This window comes from Plecotus auritus (genome assembly GCF_963455305.1).
Source record: "Plecotus auritus genome assembly, chromosome: 6".
NCBI lineage: Eukaryota > Metazoa > Chordata > Mammalia > Chiroptera > Vespertilionidae > Plecotus > Plecotus auritus.
This window is the reverse complement of record NC_137773.1, coordinates 108038151-108058966: the sequence shown is the minus strand read 5'-3', so window position 1 is coordinate 108058966 and position 20816 is coordinate 108038151. Positions and strand designations below refer to the sequence as shown.

The 20816-nt window shown below is 50.5% G+C and overlaps 1 protein-coding gene across 8 annotated transcripts; it reads left to right on the top strand.

The window, feature by feature from the left end:
• Positions 1-11328: 11328 nt before the first annotated feature.
• ZNF692 (zinc finger protein 692) lies at positions 11329-19389 on the top strand. 8 transcript variants are annotated; one of them, XM_080676086.1, is made up of 12 exons: positions 11378-11521; positions 11878-12070; positions 12331-12362; positions 12692-12955; positions 13478-13526; positions 13617-13742; positions 14033-14251; positions 14339-14416; positions 14503-14581; positions 15960-16074; positions 18752-18851; positions 18942-19389. In XM_080676086.1, the coding sequence occupies exons 2-12, from the start codon at positions 11889-11891 to the stop codon at positions 19234-19236; spliced, it is 1539 nt and encodes a 512-aa protein (XP_080532212.1). In that variant the 5' UTR covers positions 11378-11521; positions 11878-11888; the 3' UTR covers positions 19237-19389. The 8 variants fall into 8 exon arrangements, with proteins under 8 accessions (XP_080532219.1, XP_080532212.1, XP_080532213.1 ...); XM_080676087.1 differs by having other exon boundaries at positions 11380-11590; XM_080676091.1 differs by having other exon boundaries at positions 11388-11521; positions 18801-18851.
• Positions 19390-20816: the final 1427 nt, after the last annotated feature.

Here is a 20816-nt window from a genome sequence, read left to right as displayed (position 1 = left end):
AATTGCCCAACCTCAAGGGAGAAGACCCAAATCAACAAAATGACAAAAGAAAGAACATACATTATAAATTATACCACAGAAATACAAAGAATCATAGAAGCTACGATGAACAATATGCCAACAAACTGGAAAAACTAGAAGAGATGGGTAAATTCTTAGAAACATACAACCTGCCAAGACTGAATCAAAAGAAATGGAAAATTTGAGCAGTCCAATTACTGGTACAGAGATTCAATCACTAATAAAAAATCTCCCAATGGGGGGGGGGGGGGGGGGAAGCACAGGATCATATAGATTCACTAGAAAATTTTACCAAACATTTAAAGAAGTAATGCCAACCCATGTCAAACTTTTTGGGGAAAAAATCAGAGAAGAAAACGCTGTGAAACTCATCTTAGTTAAGACAGTGTAGAAATAGAACAACGACTAACACATAGTGGAAGCTCATTAAACACAGTAACGCTAACCTCTGATAATAACTTTCTTCCCGAAGAGAAAGTTATCAAATATATTTTATTCTTTTAAGGTGAGGGAAAAGAAAAAGACTCCTTCCCTGACCGGGAATCGAACCCGGGCCGCGGCGGTGAGAGCGCCGAATCCTAACCACTAGACCACCAGGGAGGTAGTAGCAATGCCTTCTCTAATAAACTAAGTTCCTGATATGTGACGCAAATTGTAGGTGTGATTACGATTGGATGGATTTCAGAAGTTTTAGACCGCCTCCCTCTCCTTCCCTGGCGGCCTCCCAGCCACCGCAGACCCGAAGAAACAAGCAGTGAATAGAAAACGCTGGTTCTTGAGGGGAAAGGACTGGGAATGAGGGAGCAAAAAAGTCGTGTGTCAGAAGTGGGATTCGAACCCACGCCTCCATGCGGAGACCAGAACACCCGTAGGTAAGGGAGTCCCTTGAGTCTGGCGCCTTAGACCACTCGGCCATCCTGACACCTCTATTGCTGCCTCCCCATATAGCCTATTAGTTGTGGACACACGACGGGACCGTGGGGAACAGAAAGGGTGACGGTGTTTCTTGTCCAGACCGTGAGGAAAACCCCAGGGCCGGGTCAGCTCGCAGGGGCCTAACCCTGCCCGGCATTATCCAGCCGCTGAGGCCGACAGGGCCAGGCGACAACCAGTGCTGATCCCTCCGCGTCTCATCGGCTGGGACCCCTGGCTGCAGGGAAGTCGCGGGCACTGGGAGAGCAGAAGGGACGCAACTCTTCGGCGGTCCCGCAGGCTCGAGTCTCTGGCCCCAGGACTTCGCCAGTGCGCCGCCCCGGCCCCCGCGCCCGCACCGGGAGGGAAGGGAGACGAAGTCGGCCGCAGGAGCCCGAGGTCCGCAGAGCAGGCTGGAACAAGCAGTTTCGTCCAGGCAGCGATGAGTGCAGCGATAACGCAGGGAAGGAAGGTACGGGGTGCAGGCGGCCCCGAGACCCTCCCCACGCGCCTTTGCAGCGCAGCGGTGAACGGAGTCCGAGAGCCGTGGGAGAGAATCCCAGAGGAAGAGGCCCTATGAGCGGAGCCTGCCGCGGAGTGCGGGGCTGAAGCGGGACCTCAGCTGAGACCGCTGCAGCCCCTAGCTGGGCCGGATGGCAGTGGACCTGGTGGTGACAGTAAATTTTGAAGGTGGAGCCAACAGGATTTTGGCTCCATAACTCGAGGATTTTTGGCCCGCAAAAAACAAAACTTATACTTCTTCCTTTTCAGTGTGGATGCCTTTTATTTCGTCTACTTGTCTGTCCATTTTTCAAATTGAGTTGTTTGTCTTTTTGTTCTTTACATATTCTGGATACTAAACCTGTATTAGTTATATGACTTGCAAATATTTTTCCCATTCTGTAGGTTGTCTTTTCGCTTTCTTTATATTGTCCTTGATGCTCAAAAGTTTTTAATTTTGATTAAGTACAATTTATCTACTTTCCTTTGTGCTGCTCAGACTTTTGGAATATCTAGGAATCCATGGCCAAATCCAAGGTCATGAAGATTTACCCTTATTTTTTTCCTAATAGTTGTATCATTTTAGCTCTCATGTTTAGGTCACCTGTCCATTTTAAGTTAATTTTTGTATATGAGTTAGGAGTACAATTTCATTCACTGCATTCTTTTCCAGTTGTGCCAACACCATTTGTGAAACTATTTTCCTCCAGTGTTCAAAATCAATTGACCGTAGATACATGGGCTTATTTCTGGGCTCTCAGTTCTATCCCAGTGAGCTATGTGTCCATCATTGTGCCAGAACCACACTGTTTTAATTACTTTTGTTGTAGCTTTGTAGTAAGTTCTGAAATCAAGTAGTGTGAATCCTCCAACATTTTTTCCCTTCAAGAATGTTTTGGCTATTTGAGGGCCCTTGCAATTCCAGATGCATTTGAGAATTAACTCTTCCACATCTGAAAAAAAGAGTTCCCTGGGATTTTGTTAAAGATTGCATTGAGTCTGTACATCACTTTGGGTAGTATTGGCTCTTAACAATATTGTGTTCCAGTCCATGAACAGAGGTCATCTTTCCATTTATTTAGATCTTTCCTTTATTTCAACAATGTTTTATAGTTTTCAACATACAAGTGTTTCACCTTCTAGGTTAAATTTCTGGACAGGTAGTTTATTATTTTGGGGACTATTGTAAATTGAATTGTTTTCTATTGTAAATGCAATTGCTGGCGTATAGAAACTGTACTGATTTTTTTGTTTGATCTCATGACCTGCTACTTTGCTAAACTTGGGTATTATCTCTAGTAGCTATTTTTTTGTATGGATTCTTTGGGACTTTTTACATACAGGATGATCTTGTCATCTGCGACTAGAGAAAGTCTTATATCTTTCTTTCCAATTTGGATAACTTCTATTTATTTTTCTTGCCTAATTTCTTTGGCTAGAACTTCTTAGTGCAATATTGAATAACAGTGGTGAAAGTGGACATCTTTGACTTGTTTCTGATCCTAAAGGGAAAGTTTTTAGTCTTTCCCCATTGATTCTGATCTTAGCTCTGTGTTTTTCATACATGCCCTTCATATTCCCTCAATATTTTTAAATGCATAAGATAAAACATATAGGATTACAGAGGAAACTAATTACCTAGTATGTTGAAATTCTGTTACCAAAAAATTAAAATTAATTTGTGATATTGTAATATGTATACTTATTAACACATTAAATAAGCTATAGTACCATTTGAATTAGTGATAAGTATAAATGACATTCTGAAATGTTTACAGCTGTAATGTGATACTACTGTGGTTTGCTATCTCCATTGTTAATGGAAGGAGATACTCAGCTAGAGGTTAGTGAAGATTAAGATGTAAATTATTTCCATCCAAGTTCATGGGACCCTGAGTTCTATCCACTAGAATCCCAGGCTAAAACCCCTGAGGTCAAGAGAAAATTGGTGATAGAAAAGATGGCCAGGGCATGGGAAGGGAGCATGTCGTTGTGCCCAGTAAACAGTTGGCCATCTGAGAGATAAGGACAGTAGCAAAGGCTTCCTGCCAAGTGAATAAGATGCAGGAAGAGGGGATAAAGGTGTGTGCCAGGGGTGTGACTGCTGTGGTAGAACCTGGACTGGAAGGGCAAGTTGGGGAGGGAGGACAGAGGTGGAGTGGGTCAGTGGGTGGAGTGCCAGGGGGTCAAGAGCGGACCAGAAGGAGAGCACTAGAAAGACAGGTGATGTTAGAGAACAGGATGCTTTTGAAATGTTGTCAGGCAGCAAGAAGACACAGCTTTTAGGACTGCCTCAGCAGGATTGGGAAAAGCTTTAAAAGATGACATTGCACAAAATTATATACTGATGAAATGCTTTATTTCCTAGATTCATTAACTCTGGATTTTCAGTGTTAAAAATGTTCAAATTCAATAAAACATTTCATGCATAAACTAAAATTTCTACTCACAAATATATTGCACTTGGCAGTTCACACTTTGTTTCACTGTTTGGCTTCCTAGCAAGTGGCTATGAAGAATGACAGCACTGTTTAACCCAAGTTGATCTTCTGTCTTCTCAGCACTGTGCTATGGTTTCTCTCAAATCCACTCAGGTTTACATGGTACCTTCAGTCTGTGCCAAAATGAGCTCAAGTGGTTCCAAACCAAACTCTTAGAAACTTGCTTTGGAAGTGAACATGTGTAGCTGAGTGGGGCCTGTGTCCAGAGCTGACTCAATAATGGGAATTCTCCAAATAAACCTCCATTAAAATATGCTTATTAAAGGATAAATGATAATGTGCTAATTGAAGTATAAGGATCTTGGGATAGACAACCTAAACCAGGGGTGGGCAAACTTTTTGACTCGAGGGCCACAATGGGTTCTTAAATTGGACCGGAGGGCCGGAACAAAAGCATGGATGGAGTGTTTGTGTGAACTAATATAAATTCAAAGTAAACATCATTACATAAAAGGGTACGGTCTTTTTTTATTATTATTTCAATAGTTTTGTTCATTTCAAACATTTTAACAAGAAGAATGTAAACACTAATTATTATAATTTGAAACTTCAAAAAATGGAGGAATCATAGCACAATAACATACCTTATATTGAAGATGGCAAAGGCAAAGTAAAATTGCCTAACAAAGGAAAGGTACAAAAGCCTTTCAAATTAAACTTAAATATAATAAAATAATTTAAAACTAAAACAAATAGAAAAGGACAAAATGTGTAAACAGTAAATTAAACATTTTCTTTAGTGCAACTTCCAAATTATGCCCGGGACGTAGATGTAGATGGCAATGTACACTGGGTTGAAAGGTTTTTGGTCTTTAAAACATCAACTTCAGTGGGAACAGTGTCGTTGGTCTCCTTTTTTAGCTAATGCATCAAAGTCTGGAGTTAGTTTTGTTGTGGCTATTCTCAGGATAGATCTGAGGTGTTCGTCAGTTAAGCTGGATCTGTGAGGGGCTTTGTTGATGTTCATGACGCTAAATGTCTGCTCACAAACATAGGTTGACCCAAACAGCACCAGTATCTTCTGTGCCATCCTCCAGATGTTTGGAAAAGTGGCTTCATTAAGTGAAGCATAAAAGTCTCTTAGTTCAAGAGAGCTGAATTTCTCCTTTAGGACAAAGTCAGACTGAAGATCGATGAGTTCCAGTTGCACCTCTTCTGGTGCTGTTTCAGGGTTTTGTGACAAAGGACAGGCCACCAGTTGAAGTGACTAAAAGCTGAAAGTCTTTGTTGTTTTATTAACAAGTCATTGTGATGTACAGAATGTGGGAACAGGAAAAAATTGTGTTTGAGTAGAGCTCTTAATCTTACCTCAGAAAGGCTCTGATACTGTGCTCTCCAGGGGCGTGTCTCCCTACATCACCACGATAATGTGTCTACGCATTCCCAGGGTGATGTCGGGAGACGCGTCCGCGGGCATTACAAGGAGCCTCTGGAAGATTGAGAGGTTGTTCCTTCTACTGAATGGGCGGATATAAATCCGCCCACTCAGAAGAAGGAGCTGCAGCCGTGTTTCCCGACGTTGCCATGTTAACACTGCTGCTGGTGAAGGAGCAGAGGGGAGAGCAAGAGAACCCTCCGCTCTTTTGGCTCCGTGGGCCGGATAGAACAGCCGAACGGGCCGGATCCGGCCCTCAAGCCGTAGTTTGCCCACGGCTGTGTCCTAAACCGTTATTCTACAATTGTTTAGAACTTAGACTACTGGATGGTTTTACCTGGGAGAAGTGTTTTAACACTGACATTGTTTACAATTGACAGGGACTGTTGGTAATAAAACACACACTGAATTGTTCAGTTTTATTTATTTTTAATATGTTTTTATTGACTTGAGAGAGAGAAAAGGAGAGGGTGAGAGAGAGATGGGTCGCTGTCTCTATGCATCCCAACCTGGAATCAAACCCACAACCTGGGTATGTACCCTGACCAGGAATCAAATGGGCAACCTTTTGGTTTGATAATGGGACAATGCCCAATCAACTAAGCCCAACTGGCCAGGTGGTGTTTGGTCTTATTTTTATACAAGAGGCCGGGTCCCTCGGCCTGGCCTGCAGACATTCCCTGAGGGGTCCCGATTGTGAGAGGGCATAGGCCAGGCCAACAGACCCCACTGGTGCACGATCGGGGCTCAGGAGGGACGCATGAGGTTGGCTAGCCAGGGAGGGACCGCGGGAGGGCTCCAGGGCATGTCCACCCATCTTGCCTAGTCCGCATCGCAGGACCCCAGCAGCAAGCTAACATACCAGTCAGAGCATCTGCCCCTGGTGGTCAGTGCATGTCATAGCTACCAGTGGAACAGCCGAACGATAGCTTAGCCTTTTATATATATAGATTTAGATTCTTTCCAGGCTCTGGCCCTGGCTCTGGTTCTAGTGTGCTGGGCTGCTTTCTTGCAGTTTCACTTCCTGGGAGTATTTGCACATGTATGAGATAACAGTACCCATGGATTTATGTCAAGGGGTTTTTTACCTTGTAGGGAGTGGGTTGGGGAGAGAGGATGGGCAGGGCAAAAAGTAGGGGTGGCTGAAGAGGTGGTGCAGGCAAGGTAGGAGTTGTGGGGTGGAGGATGAAATGAGAGTAAAGAGGAAGAGTTTGAACTGAGCCATCTGATTTGGACTTAGAAGTGGTCCTTTCTTCCTGCTCTCAAACCTTTTGTCCCATGTCTCGCAGTGGTTCTCAACCTTTCTAATGCCGTGACCCTTTAATACAGTTCCTCATGTTGTGGTGACCCCCAACCATAAAATTATTTTCGTTGCTACTTCATAACTGTAATTTTGCTACTGTTATGAATCGTAATGTAAATATCTGTGTTTTCCGATGGTCTTAGGCTCTACAGCAGCGGTTCTCAACCTGTGGGTTGCGACAGGTTGAGAACCGCCAGCAGGGTCACCTAAGACCATCGGAAAACACAGATATTTACATTACGATTCATAACAGTAGCAAAATTACAGTTATGAAGTAGCAACGAAAATAATTTTATGGTTGGGGGTCACCACACATGAGGAACTAAACTGTATTAAAGGGTCGCGGCATCAGAAAGGTTGAGAACCACTGCCTTAGTGCCTCATGGTCCTTCTCTCGAGTATCCTAGTTGTTTCTCTGCTCTTCTTTGACCATCCCTCTCCCCAGTTCTGCCCTCCCCCAAGACAGAAATCCCCCAAGATAAACTGAACTTTGATAGGTCAGCAAAGCCCAGACCCTCAACTGGTGGTGGCCTTGGACATACTCACACAACATCACATCTGCCATCTCCTAGGCCCCAATATATGGCGTTACTAGTGGAGTGGGAGACTCAAGAAGTTTAAATGCTCAGATTACAAAATGAGGGTCTTATAATGGCCCCTAAAATGCCTCCCATAGGGCTTTGCCATCCACCCTCCTCTCTCCATAGTGGATTGCACTAGTGCATGCGGCGGGAGAGAGGGTTTCATTCCCCATGACCACTCCCATATCATTGTTCATTCTAGTAAAGCTCTCCAAGGAAATACAGACTTACTTTTAAGTCTCAGTGGAAATAGGAACCACTTCACTTTAACACCACTTCTTGCTACCAAGCAACTTTCAGATCCCACCTACTCCCAGTGTTCATCCAGATCTCAGTTCTGCTCTAGTCTGAAATTATTGCCTTCAGAATATTAAGACTTCTGTTAATAAACCTGAAACTGTAGTCACCTCAATACATGCAGTGGCCAGACTTGGATTTTCCTGGTGGAGAGGGCAGAGGGGCAGGCATTTGTCTTTGGGCATTGTGCTGGGTGTCTTCAAAGTCGAGAGAGAGCGGGGGGTGGGGGGGAGATGGCATAATCAGGAGTGGGCCTTACAACAAAAGTCCTTCCCAATCATATCCTCACTAAACACTTTTCTCACTTTATTTTACTGTTGGGGCTGTTAACATGTTATGTCCTTTCCCAGGCATTCCAAGTAGGGCTATGGGAGGGACACTGATGGGGACCATTTTTACACACAACTATGGCACGCTTCTGGGACTCTTAGAGATGTTATGTGATCAAGTCCAGCCCATTTGGGTCTATCCGGTGGAGCATCTTTCTTTAGAATTTTGATCTAGGAGCAGAGGGATGGGATGGTTAGCCTCTGTGAGTTTAGGAGAAAGCCTAAAGGGTGTCAAGGCTAATGAAGCCCACCACTCTGATCCAGCAGACTACAGTCTCTGCTCAGGGCTCCAAACAGGAAGTTTAGCTACAAGCTGGTGTAGGTGCTCCTAGAAAGAGTAAATTGAAGACTGACAACCAGAAAGTTACAGCATGTTTCCCAGAACTCACTGGTCAAAGGGGTTTCAGTTCTCACCAGCTGAATTGCAGTCTTGGGAGGCTAAGATTCACCAGACCCTGGGAGGTGCAAGCAAGGAAAGATGGTCATTTGGGGAACCACCCGAATACGGTCTGCTGAATGGACTGAGTGAACCAGGAGGGGAATGCAACAAGAACATAATTAGGAGGAAGAACTTAGAATGTTGGTGGCTCGCAAATTCTGTATTAAAAGCCCGATGCTGAAAGATGGCGGAAGATAGGTTGGATCCCTTTTTGGCTGAAATGTAAGACTTTCTAGGTACAGAGGAAGAAAGCTGAAAGTATGAGGCAAGGAAAAGGGAAGACACAGGAAGGAAAGAAAAAGGAGTCAAGAATATACAATGAGGGCCAGAAAGGAAGGAAATGGGTATAGTTAGATGCGAAATGACAGTAAATGGAGAGAAAAGGAATGAGAGAATAGAGATGAGAGGGAAAGAATAAACACAGAAGTGGAGGAGAATGAGCGGAAAGCTTAGGGAATTCCAGTTGGAGTCCTAGCCCGCCAGTATGTAGCAGAAGAAAAGGTAGAGGGCGTAGTAGGCCTGACTTAGGGGACTAGTGTTTTGTCAAGACCCCGTCCTTGCCAGTCTGGCTTCTTCGTCTTTCATCTCTTCCTGTGAATGCACAGAGGTGCCACAGTACATAGGCCGGGCACAGGGGGTGAAATGACTATGAGGAGAAATACTGAATTGGGGGAGGGGTTAGTGAGGGGGGCAGGGGCTAGGGGGAAAGAGAGGCACTCCCTTTACTAGAGGAACTCCATCTTTGAGCTCTCCTCACCCATCCACCCACAAAAAGCCAGGTTTTACTGAGACCAAATCTCTTCATTTTCGTCTTCACCAGAGGTGGAGGCGTAAGGAGTGGTCCAGGAACTTGGATTCTAAGTGCCTGAGACACCCCTGCCTGAGTCCCAGTGTTTGATTTTTTCCTTCCCTGGACATTTATTCTGGAAATACCTTTACTTCTTCTGCAACACACCCAAGGCCAGGTGCATGGATCTCTGCCACAGCCTGGGTGATAACTGATTTATACCTGTAATGTTACCAGACAGGGACCAGGTCCGGAGCAGGTCTGCCTCAAGCCGGCCGGTAGTATGTGGTTCTTGACTTTGTGCAGGAAAGATTTCACAACAGGAGTCCAGGTGATTTTGAGAGCACATTTATTTAATGTACTGGGGACAGTGAGACAAAGGAAGGACTTAGGGTAGAAGCAGCAGCAGGAGAGAGCGTAGGCGGGGCTCTGCTTGGCTCCCTAGGAATGTTACAGGAAAGAAGTGAGCCTGGGCAGGGCTGCTATGAGCTCACTGGGAAGGGCAGGTCACAGTGACAGAAGTGAGCCTGGGTGGGGCTGCTTTAGCTCACTGGGAAGTCAGAGAAAAAGAGGACCTTGGAGACAGGATCAAGGGTGAGCCTGGGATGTCCTGCCGCTGCCCTTGGCTCCCCTGGTTGCAAGTCCCTTGGGGACCCTAGAGTTTAGGAGAAAGGAAGTAAAAAGTTCATGCCTGAGCAGGGCATGGGCGTGCTCCCGAGAGAGCCCACGCTGGTATGCTTTGTCTTGAGGGTTTTCTCTCTTAGGTGGAGGGTCCCCAGCAGAACGCTCACCAGCTTCTCAAGTGCATTTTTAATGCTGCTGCTGCATCCGAATGAGTATATAGGGGAGTTTGGGATTATTCTTTGGTCGGGTTTACTGTTCTACTTTTATCATGGGTCTATCTGGCTCTTATCAGGTTTTTGTTATTTGTTCCCTTGACTTCATCCGTCCTTGGGTTTGGCTGGCACAGATGGCATTATCTGGATCTCTCCTCTCTCTTACCAGGGTGATTTAAGCTATTATTCTCTGAGCAGGAAGGAGAGGTATTAACTATTTGTTCTCAAGTATCCTTGTTTAGGGAAGATAAGTTCTTATGATTCACTGGCTGGCTGTAAATCGGACAAATTGTTAGGCTTTGTTTAATTATCTTGTCACAGTTTCCCCATCCTACATGCCAGGAATTTTCCTAGCTTCTTACTATCCTGCCTCAGTAAGTCCACAATAGTCCACAAGCAGGTATCCCTATGTACACCTATGCCCAGGGACACCTGGGCAGGAAGCACAGCTGGGGGGAGGGTGCAAGAATGACTAGAAGGGAGGCAGCAGTCAGATTTGCCCTCAGAAATCTGACAGCAGGGGTGCTGCCTGAGACCTAATCATGAGATAGGTGCTCATGTGGCAAAGAGAAACTTCTTGGACCAGATCGTGTGTGAGGTGACCCAGTTCAGGCCCATGCTCTAGGTTTTTGTTCTGTGCAAGTGGGTGGCTGAGATAGGAAAGGGGGGTAGGGGAGGGGGACAAGAATGATTAGGTGTTATATGTTGGCCAGAGTCGTCTGTGAGAAAATATCAAGTAGTATGTATCATGCTAAGTCCATGGAGAGTCAAGCGAGCAATTAGCTATGAGTGTGGAGCCAAAAGAAGGCTCGGTTGGAAATATAAATCTGGGAGTCATCCGCTGTGTTTATTTAAAGCCATGGGACCAATTCGATAGCCCAAGAAGAGAGAAGACTTGGTCCAGGGCCTGAGTCAGGGGACACAATCTGTGTTTCAGTGGGACAGCAGAGGGTCCAACCAAGGAAAGGCGCCAAAGCGGAAGAACCGCAGGAGCGTGTGCAGGCACAGCAGCTAAGGGGGTGGTGTTGAGGCAGGCAAGATCTACATCGTCAGATGTTGTTCCAATGGTGGAGTGTCAGAGAACTGACCCCTGCATTTGGCCACGTGACCACCGCCAGTGGCCTTGAGAAGCGCGTTCCAGTGGCTTGGTGGCAAGAAAAGTTCCGTTGGTCTATTGTAGAAAGAACGGCAGCTGATTCTGCAGCTCGCGTTTGTTGGTGGCAATAGGGGAGGCGGAACTGAAGCAGAAGTACAAACTAGGAATAACGAGGCGGGGGTGGGGGGGTTGCAGGCTGGAGGGCTGGGTCCGAGCATGTTTCCCCAAGCCTTTGGAAACCCACAGCAGGTGCACGCCACGAAAGAAACAGACCCTAACCCGCGCCGGCCCCGCCCCGCACTACGCGCGTGCGCCACTGGGGGGCAGGCGGCAGGCGGCAGGCGGCTAGCGGGCGGCAGTGCGCAGGCGCGCGTCGTGCCCGCCCCTTCCTCCGCGGCCGGCCCAGTTCCGCGGGGGCCACTCAGGAGCCAGGAGACGGGTTGCTCTTAAAGGAGAAACGGCGGCGGGCGCGGAAGGTGGGCCCCGTCCTTCCACCGCTGTCCCGCCCGCGCTTGGCGGCGGCGCAGGCGCCGTGGGAAGCTGGTAAGGCCGGGCCGGGCGGGCGCTCGAGGCGGCCCCGGGATGGCCTGTGCAGTGCCCGGTTCGCTCACTGTACGTGTTAAGTGCTGCGGCCCGAGACTGGGTGGGGCGGGCCCCCGGCCCCCAGCCCCCAGGACGCGTCCTTGCAGTTGAAGCTGTTTCCCACCCGGCTCCCCTTCCGGGAGGAGCTCCCCATGGAAGAATCACGCCCCCGCCCGCCGTTCCTGCCCCTCGGTAGTCGGGTCCCCTACCTCCCGCCGACTGCAACGGTTTGGTCCTGCCCATCCCCCGCTGAGACCGCGGAGGCCGGCCGGCGAGTGGCGGGTCCGGCCGGCCCACGCGCGTCCTCTTCCTTGCAGGGCCCGGACCCATGGCTGCCTCCCCGGCAGAGGCAAACGCATCCCACAGGCGGCGGGAGAAGCGGCGGCAGCTGGATGCGCGCCGCAGCAAGTGTCGCATCCGCCTGGGCGGCCACATGGAGCAGTGGTGCCTCCTCAAGGACCAGCTGGGCTTCTCCCTGCACTCGCAGCTCGCCAAGTTCCTGCTGGACCGGTTAGGGCTGGACGGGGATCGGGGGTGAGGGTGGGGCACTCAGAGTCCCCCATCCTCACCCCAAGTGCGGGCCCATTGCTCACTTCTGCGGTATGGTATGGACTGAGTGATTTGTGGCCTCCCAGGGTCCTGCCCCACCCTCTTCGCCCCCATCGCATAGGGGCCCTTAAAGCTTGCCCCCCTAAGTGTGTGAGTGCCCTTAGTTGAGGACACTTGTCCGACTGGGGCCCGACTTGACCTGCCTCTTGTCCCTCTGGCAGGTACACTTCTTCGGGCTGTGTGCTCTGTGCAGGTGGGTAGGCAGCAGCTGGGGGAAGGGGCTCAGGTGCCATAGAGGGACCCAGGAATACTCTCCCTAAGGGGACTGGATCAGAGGGAGCCCTGTGGGAGTTTGGGAAGAGGTAAGGCATTGGGGAGCCCAGGGCAGTTAGATGAGAGCAGACTGTGGGGAAGGGAGCCGTTTCTCAGGACCTTGCTGTCTGGGCTCTGAAGAATGGTGAACTGGACTAGGGACCAGGGTTGCTCAGGGGTGTTACCAGGCAAGGCTCTCTGGGTATGGCTCTCAAGGGTGAGAATAGGGGGCAACCCAGCTTGCTCTGACTGTAACCTTCACCCCTTTAGGTCCTAAGCCTTTGCCCCCCAAGGGTCTGCAGTATCTGGTGCTCCTATCTCATGCCCACAGCCAAGAGTGCAGCCTGGTGCCTGGGCTGCGGGGGCCCGGGGGCCGAGATGGTGGGCTTGTGTGGGAGTGCTCAGCGGGCCACACCTTCTCCTGGGGCCCCTCTTCAGGCCCCACACCTCCAGCGGAGCCCATGCCAGCCCTCCTTCCAAGTACTTCCCAGAGAAGCTGGTGCCCAGAGGCCAGGGGTGGGCAGGAGCCTGCAGGTAGGCGGGGGAAAGAAGAGTTGTGGAGAATAGGAAGGGAAAAGGGTTTCCATCTCTGGAGCTCAGCACCTTTGGCTCTAAAAATGATCTGTTCTCAATGGAAAAACTATGCTGTCCAGGAAATATATCCTTAATATATTTTAGGTTTAAAGAGGAAAGTACATAATAGGATATATGGCATGTGTTTTGGTGGGAAAATAAGGGGAGAAAGCACTTTTGAAAGAACCATCTCTCTGGGAAGGCAAGTGGAAACCAGATTGCCTGTGGGGAGAGTTAGGCCACTAGGGGGCAGTATTGGAAAGGAGACTTCACAGTGTACCTTTTTATACTTGTGTGTGCTATACTTGTGTGTGCTTTTTTTAACCATGTGAATGTGTTATCTTTAAAATAAAATACCCTTTCCCACTGTAGTAGCCTCTGCCCCTTCCTAAGAGTCCTCCCATGAATTCAGACCTTAAAGTCCACCTGCCCTCATCCCTCCAGCCAGGGTTTCTTCCCCCTTAACCCCACCTGTGCCAACAGGTTTGGAATCTGAACATGAGGAGAGGACTCAGGAGGCGAGGCTGCCCAGGTGAGGTTGGGTGAAGGAGGGACAAGCTAGGTGGGTGAGCAGTAGGGGTGAGGGATCAGAACCTCAGGCTTGCCTTCTTTGCCCCTGCAGGGGAATGGGACCCCCACCGGAGTCCTTCCTGCCTCCAGGAGAAGACAAGGGGGAGGATGAAGATGAGAGTGAAGAGGAGATGCTCAGTGATGCCAGCCCATGGACCTACAGCTCCTCCTCAGACAAGCAAGTTGGGGCTGAGGGGGGACACTGAGCAGAGCAGGAGGGTGGGGGCAGCTGACCAGGGATGAAGCGTTTGCAGACTTGGTGGGAAAGGCAGAAAGAACTAGAGGCTTGGAATTGGGTGGAAAGGGGTTAAGTTAGGCTTCAAGGGAGAATGAAGGCCGAATGCAGATATGAGTAGAGGCCTGGGTGGAGTTGTTCTGAGTTTGGGATCGTCTCGATTTAGGGGCTGGGGTGGGGCTGTGGCTGGCTGAGGGCCCAGGGAGTTAATGTCCTCCTCTTCATTCTTTCAGTTGTGAACCAGATGCCCCCAGACCACACCCTTTCCCTGTCTCCCATGCACTTGAGGGAGAGACACCTCTGGCCTCTGCAGCTGCCCCCACTTCGCTTGCTGTGCCACCTTCATCAGCATCCTCATTGGGTTCTGGAGCTCCTCTATCTGTAGAAGATGAGGGGAAACCGGAGCTCAATCGGACCCCTCAAGTGGCCCAGCAAACTGAGCCCCTGGCCAGGTAACCTATTGGCTGAGACAGAGGGCAGGGGTGTCCTGGGACATGGCCCTTCCTTGAGGCCCTCTGCTCCCTCTTTGCTGCTTGTAGCCCTGGGAGTCAGGTCCAGTCTGCTCTGGCGGTAGCCTGGGATGAGGACAGTGCACAGATTGGCCCCAAGAGAATTAGGTAAGTCTTGGGGAGGGGGCTAAGGGAGGGGGCTGAGAGGAGAGCCTGCAGGAATCTTCATGCTCCTCCCTCTTCTGCTTCCCCAGGAAAGCTGCCAAAAAGGAGCTGCTGCCTTGTGACTACCCTGGCTGCGGAAGGATCTTCTCCAACAGGCAGTATTTGAATGTGAGTGTGTAAAGGGCACAGGTTGGGTTCCATGTGGCCTCGGTGGAGAAGGGCTGAAGGAGAAGCTGAGGCAAAGGAACCTGGGGTGTGGGGGGATTGGAAGTCAGGAAAAGAAGGGTTGGGGTGGACATGCAGAGCTTACCTGCAGTTAATAATCACTAAACCAGGTGACTGATAGGAAGGCAGAAAACCCAGCCTTGGACACACTACCACTGCCCACTACTGCTTGTTGCATGGCCTCCAGGGACCACAGGAGATGACGGTAGCATCCTCAGGTTCTCTGGGTGATAGTGACTGTTATAAGCACTTGACCTTTTGATCTTCGAAACGTCCTTAGGGAGTAGATGCTGATACTGTTTCCACTTTGCAAACCAGAAAGCCAGGGTACACATGGTTAAATGCTGTCCAAGGCTCCTCAGCTAGTGTGTAATAGTGCTGGGGTCTCCAAGTTTTGTCCCCATATTCAGGAGAAGTTTGAGGCACAGAAAGGGCAGAGCCCTCAGGGAATGTCTGGGGTCTAAGGAAGGCTCACACAGGGCTGGTGAGGTATGGGTGTACCAGGAGCAAGTAGAGGGAGAGAGTCCTCAAGTGGCAAGCAAAGCTCTGGGCTGTGGACATTCAGCAGGGCTGGGCAGATACACTGAGCCTGTTCAAGGAGGAGACGGAAACAGCCCCAACAGCAGTTTAACTCAGAAAGTGGACAAAAAATAAAACGAGAATTCATGTACTGGACAACAGTGGGGTGACTGGGGGGGTACGGAGGAGGGTGGGTGGAGGTGGAAGAGGGCATAGAGGGGATAAATAGTGATGGAAAAAATAAAATGAAATCAGAAAAAAGGAAAGAATGTGGGATCTTGGAGGGGGAAGCCCATGGGATTTAATGAGATGGGGTGTGAACCTGGGTCACATAAGAAGAGAAATATATTCCAGAAGTACTTGGAAGTCAAGGTCGAAGAACACACTACCCTTAAGAGTGTTCCAGGTTGAGAGTATGTGTATCCAAAACAGATGTCAGAGAAAATCGTATAACATATATCTGTGGTGATCTTTTGCTGAAAAGTAGGCCATCTGGGTGATGTTGTACTTGAATATTGACAGTGAGGAGGGCAATCATGCCCCTACGATCTGTCCCATCTTCAGCAGACAGCACAGTCATAGTTGGGGAACTGGGCACTACAAGGGGAAGTTGTGGCAAGGAGGTGAGATCATAGAAGTCAAGGCTACAATAAGATGAGGGCATTCTGTGGTCAGGATGGGATGGGAGGGGACGCTCACGTGTAGATGATGTGAGCCAGTGCTGACGGTTTTTGGCAGAGGAGCCTGTCTGGTGGGTCGGCTCTGGGGTCTCCCTGAGGAGCCCATTCCCTTCCTTCCATAGCACCATAAGAAGTACCAGCACATCCACCAGAAGTCTTTCTCCTGCCCAGAGCCGGCCTGTGGAAAGTCCTTCAACTTCAAGAAACACCTGAAGGAGCACGTGAAGCTGCACAGTGGTCAGTGGGGGGAATGCCTCCTCGTTTCCCCCTGTGGGTCCTGTCAACACCCCCTTGGAGACCCATCATCTCCCCCTGTGGATCCCTTTACCTCCATCTGTGGGTCTGTCATGTCCTCCTGTGGGACCGTTCACCTCCCTTGGGGTTCCTTTACCTTCCCACCTGTGAGTCCCTTCATCTCCCCCTGTGGGGCCCGTCAACTATCTGCAGTCCCTGTCACACTCCCTAGGTGATTCACTCGCACACTCATCATGCGTTCCCTGTGTGTTGAGCATGTACCTGCTTGAGACTGTTGTAGGTGCTGGGACGCCTCAGTGAGCAAAGCAGGCAGTCCTCACCTAAGCTGTCCACTCCCATGACACAGAGCACAGCAGAAGTGAAAGCCTGGAAGTGAGGAGTGCATGGGGGAGTTGCTCTTGTAGAAAGGGAAGGTACTTTGAGCAAAGACCTCAGTGAAAAGAGAAATGGAGACGTGTCCATCTCTACGAGCAGCGCATGGAAGGATGAGAAGACTGATAGGTGGTGGGGGCCCCAAGACTACCATGAGGATGGCTTGGCTCCTGGGCAAATGAGATGGATTCCACCTCAGGGTCTTGAGCAGTGAAGGGACACAGCTGACTTTAAAAGGAGAGCTGTGGCCCTAGTCAGTTTGGCTCAGTGGATAGAGCGTCGGCCTGCGGACTGAAGGGTCCCAGGTTTGATTCCAGTTAAGGGCACATACCATGGTTGCAGGCACCAGGCCCTGGTCTGGGGCATGTGGGAGGCAACCAATTGATGTGTCTCTCTCACCTTGGTATTTCTCTCTGTCTCTCCCTTTTCCTTCCACTCTGCCTAAAAATCAATGGAAAAAATATCCTTGGGTGAGGAATTAAAAAAATAAAGAGAGCTGTGGCTGCCACATGGAGTAGGGGATGCAGGAGTGTGCAGGGTGCAGTGATGGTGGGCTGGAAGCTGACGAGAGTGGATCCAGAAGGGCTACTGTGGGAAGGACACATTAGCCACAGGTGGGATAAGCGGGAGGAGTCGGGTGACTTGGAGGATTCCAGCCTGAGCAACTGGGCAGGAGGTAATATGGCTTCTTGAAACAGACACTTGCTTTAGGAAAGGGACATTTTATTTGGGGCATACTAATAGGTATCCCAGAAGATGGGAATCTGGAGTTTGGGGATGTGGGTAAAAAAGTAGGTTTGTCATGAGTACATGGTTGGTTTTGGAGCTGTGGGTGGCATAACCCCACATGGAAAGACTGAGCCAGGTGAAGAGGCTCGAGCGGGCAGATAGGAAGGGCAGATGCAGAGGAGCCAGCGAGGCAGGCGAGGCAACTGGTATTGAAGGACCAAGCAAAGTACTGGGGAGGGGAATTGTGCCGGTGCACAGGGCTGAGTAAGAGGACGAGAGCATGTCACCAGACATGGTGGGAAGCCATCCTTGACTAGATGGTGGGTGACATGGGGAATGACAGCCCGAATGGAGAGAGTTCCAAGCAGGAAGGAGCTAAGGAAGTGGAGACGTTGAATATGAACAACTCTGGGAATTGTTGAGAAAACAAGCAGAGAATTGCGGTCTTAGCTAAGAGGGCTGTAAGCTTGGGGCACACAATGGGACCGATCCCTCAGAGAGGAAAGACTTACTGACTGCAGGGGGGTGGGGGTGGTGGGCAACCTCTGGTCAGTGAGGCGGTTTCTCAGGCACAGTTGGAAGGTGGCCGCAGAGGAGCAGGCCGTAGTCACATGTGGGCACAGAAGCATTCTGGCTGGTGATTTGGGGGCAGGATATGAGCATCTTCTCTGACTTCAAAACAAGCTCAGTGCTGAATGGAGCTGCTGAGAGGAGGTGGTGTGAACATGGCCTTCTGGACTCCAAAGAGGGGCGAGTGAGCTGACCAGGGAAGTGCAGAGGCATGTGGCGGCCTTTGAGAGCTGTGGTGGATAAACGTGGAGGCTGAGGGGAGGGGTTTCTGCCCCCTCAGTATACAAGGGCAGGCCAAGGGTTGTGTTTATGCTGCATTGGTTTTAACCCAGTGGGTACAGCTGAGGGAGAGAGGGACAGGTGAATTGGTGTGAGTGACGGAAGGCTACACAGCCGTCCTCGAAACTGCACTGGGCAAGGAGGGACTGGGGACAGCGTTGGACCTTGGACTGGCAGTCTGGAGTCACTGGATTATCATAGTGTGACAAGGTAGGGTATTGTAGGCAGGCCTGTGGCTGGAACTCGGATGGTTGAAACTGTGGTGATGGGGTATGTCTTGGGAGTGGTGGTTGAGAAGTGTGGGCTGCTAGGTCAGTAAAGGTCATGTCACGGAACAGAGACGTGAGTGCTGGCCAAGTAGGAAGTGAACTGACACAAGGATAGCTGGAGAGAAGGCCTGGAGCCAGTATTGCATGGAGCACAGGGGAGTAACGGAGTCGGAGGCTGCCAGTGTGTGATCTGATGGCAGGGTATACAGTGGAGTTGCAACAAGTCTAAAGGGCCCTTGAGTAGCTTGGAGGTGGCAGGGAGGGCAGGTTCCAGAAAAAAAAAAGAGGGGATTGCTGATAGCCACAGGCCCCTGTTGGGGGCCAGAATGGATGTGATGTATAGGTTGAATAGGGACAGTACTCCTGTGGGGGCTGGTGGATGGGCTGAGGAGGGGCCACAGCCTGGAGATGGATGCTGGGGTGTCCCCATGCCCCCGCAGACACCCGGGACTACATCTGTGAATTCTGCGCCCGGTCTTTCCGCACCAGCAGCAACCTGGTCATCCACCGGCGCATCCACACTGGAGAGAAACCACTACAGTGAGTGTGGGGTGTTGGAGGAGGGGGCCGGCAGGACACTCAGGCCACTGGGCCGAGGCCCCTGACTCCCCTCTGCTGACCCTGGCACAGGTGTGAGATCTGCGGGTTCACCTGCCGCCAGAAGGCCTCCCTGAACTGGCACCGGCGCAAGCATGCAGAGACAGCGGCCACCCTGCGCTTCCCCTGTGAGGTCTGTGGCAAGTGCTTTGAGAAGCCAGACAGCGTCGCAGCTCACTGCAGCAAAAGCCACCCAGCACTGCTCCTGGCCCCATCAGAGCAACTCAGCCCAGCGGAGCCCAGTTCCAGTGTCTCTCCCCCTGCGCTCCTGGGGGCCAGTGATGGGTGCAGGCCCTCGGGTTTCTCAGGCTCTGACCCTGCTTCCTAAGCAGTGACCATGGGACTGGAGAGGAGAAAGGTCAGCGCCTGGTCCCTGGGAACTAAGCTGAGGGAGAGTCAGGGCATAGGCAGGACTGGACTCCAGGGCAGTAAGGCAGTAGTATTCTTCCTAGAGGACAGAATAAACTCAGTATTTTACGTGGACGTGTGGGCAGAGTGAGTGATTTTGCACCAGAGGCGCAGGAATCCTGATTCCTTTGTAGGCACTCTGCGGGTGCAGCCCTGTGCCTCTCTGCAGCACCCCCTAAAAGAATCCAGATTTCCCGATTTGCTTGGGCACTTTGCAGCCCTTTCCTGTGGAGTGTCACACCCACTCTCACTGGAGCAGAGCAGGCTGTGACCGCAGGGAGAGTACTGGGTCATTCTGGAGGTCTGGACCAGCAGGCATATGATACGTGACCCTGGTCCATGTTCTGTCCGTTAACCAGGAGAAGCAAATACACAGGCCCGAAGAATCTTGCCTTCTAGAACAAAATCAAGAGGGCTGTGCATGCAGCATTGCTCAGCTGCCTTGGGAAGAGCAAGACCTAGAGACTTGGAATGGGTCTGACTCTCAGGTCACTTCTCAAGTTTGCAGAGGCAGTGGCCTCGGGTTTGATAAAGGAGGCTCTAGGCACCCGGAACCCAGATACATAACTCTTACTTCACCAGTCATAGCAGAAAACGGCTGGCCCAGGAAATTTGCACCCTGCCCTGTTGCCTCTGGAGTCTGAGCTTGATTCACGTGTTCCACTTGGCTGTGGCAGGCTTTGGGGACCCATGTGGTCTTAGCCTAGGTCCCAGGCCTAATGTTCCCCATCTGGCTGGAGAATACTGTCCTGAGAGGCACCAGATCTGGGACAGGTGGGCAGCCATGCTGAAGGCTCCCACCAGCCTTCATGAGAGGAGGCCATCTCTCTAAGGCAGCAGCTGTGTGCCTCTGATGTACAGATGTCCTTCAGGTAAGCTAGCTCCGCTGCCATTTCTGCCTGCAAATTTCCAATCTGTCAGAAGACCAAGGAGGCTAGTAGCTAAGTGGAACCATGAGGCCGGAAGGGCAGGTGGGATGTGACAGTGGCCACATCTGTGATCATTACCTAAAGAGGCAGGACATCAAAAGTACCCAGGCAGGAGAGGCAGAGGAGACTCAGGCTGGAAAAAGGAGATGGGACAGAAAACAGCTCAAGTGGGAAGATAGGAAAACACCTGAGAGCACAGCGTCTGTGGGACACCCCAATCCCCAGGCTCTCCCAAGCATCTGGGGTCCAGTCCTGACTCCTTCCCCCGCCCACCAGAGGAACAGAAGGACTGACAAGGAAGTAGGTGTAGGGCTCGGCAGCAGGCCAGGTAGTAAAGGCCCCACCTTGTGAGTTGGCCCGCAGTCCCTGTGACAATATTTTGGCGTTTGCATAGCCTACTCCAGGGATGCCTCAGCAAGGCTCCCTTAGCTGGGACACAAGAAGTCCCTGCATTTGCTGTCCTACCTGCCCAGCATAGATGAGGGCGGCTGCCGTAGTGCCTTGGGTGGTGGAAGTGGCACCAGCATGATTATGGGCCAGCTGGTGCTGCGACAGCGAGCGGCTGTGGCTG

What these genes read in the sequence shown, in the direction of transcription:
- ZNF692 (XM_080676086.1), top strand. Translation starts at nt 11,889, where the DNA reads ATGGCTGCCTCCCCGGCAGAGGCAAACGCATCCCACAGGCGGCGGGAG. An exon ending in TACAGCTCCTCCTCAGACAA is followed by an intron (nt 13,743 to 14,032) that starts GCAAGTTGGGGC and finishes TCATTCTTTCAG; the next exon opens with TTGTGAACCAGATGCCCCCA. An exon ending in GCACGTGAAGCTGCACAGTG is followed by an intron (nt 16,075 to 18,751) that starts GTCAGTGGGGGG and finishes ATGCCCCCGCAG; the next exon opens with ACACCCGGGACTACATCTGT.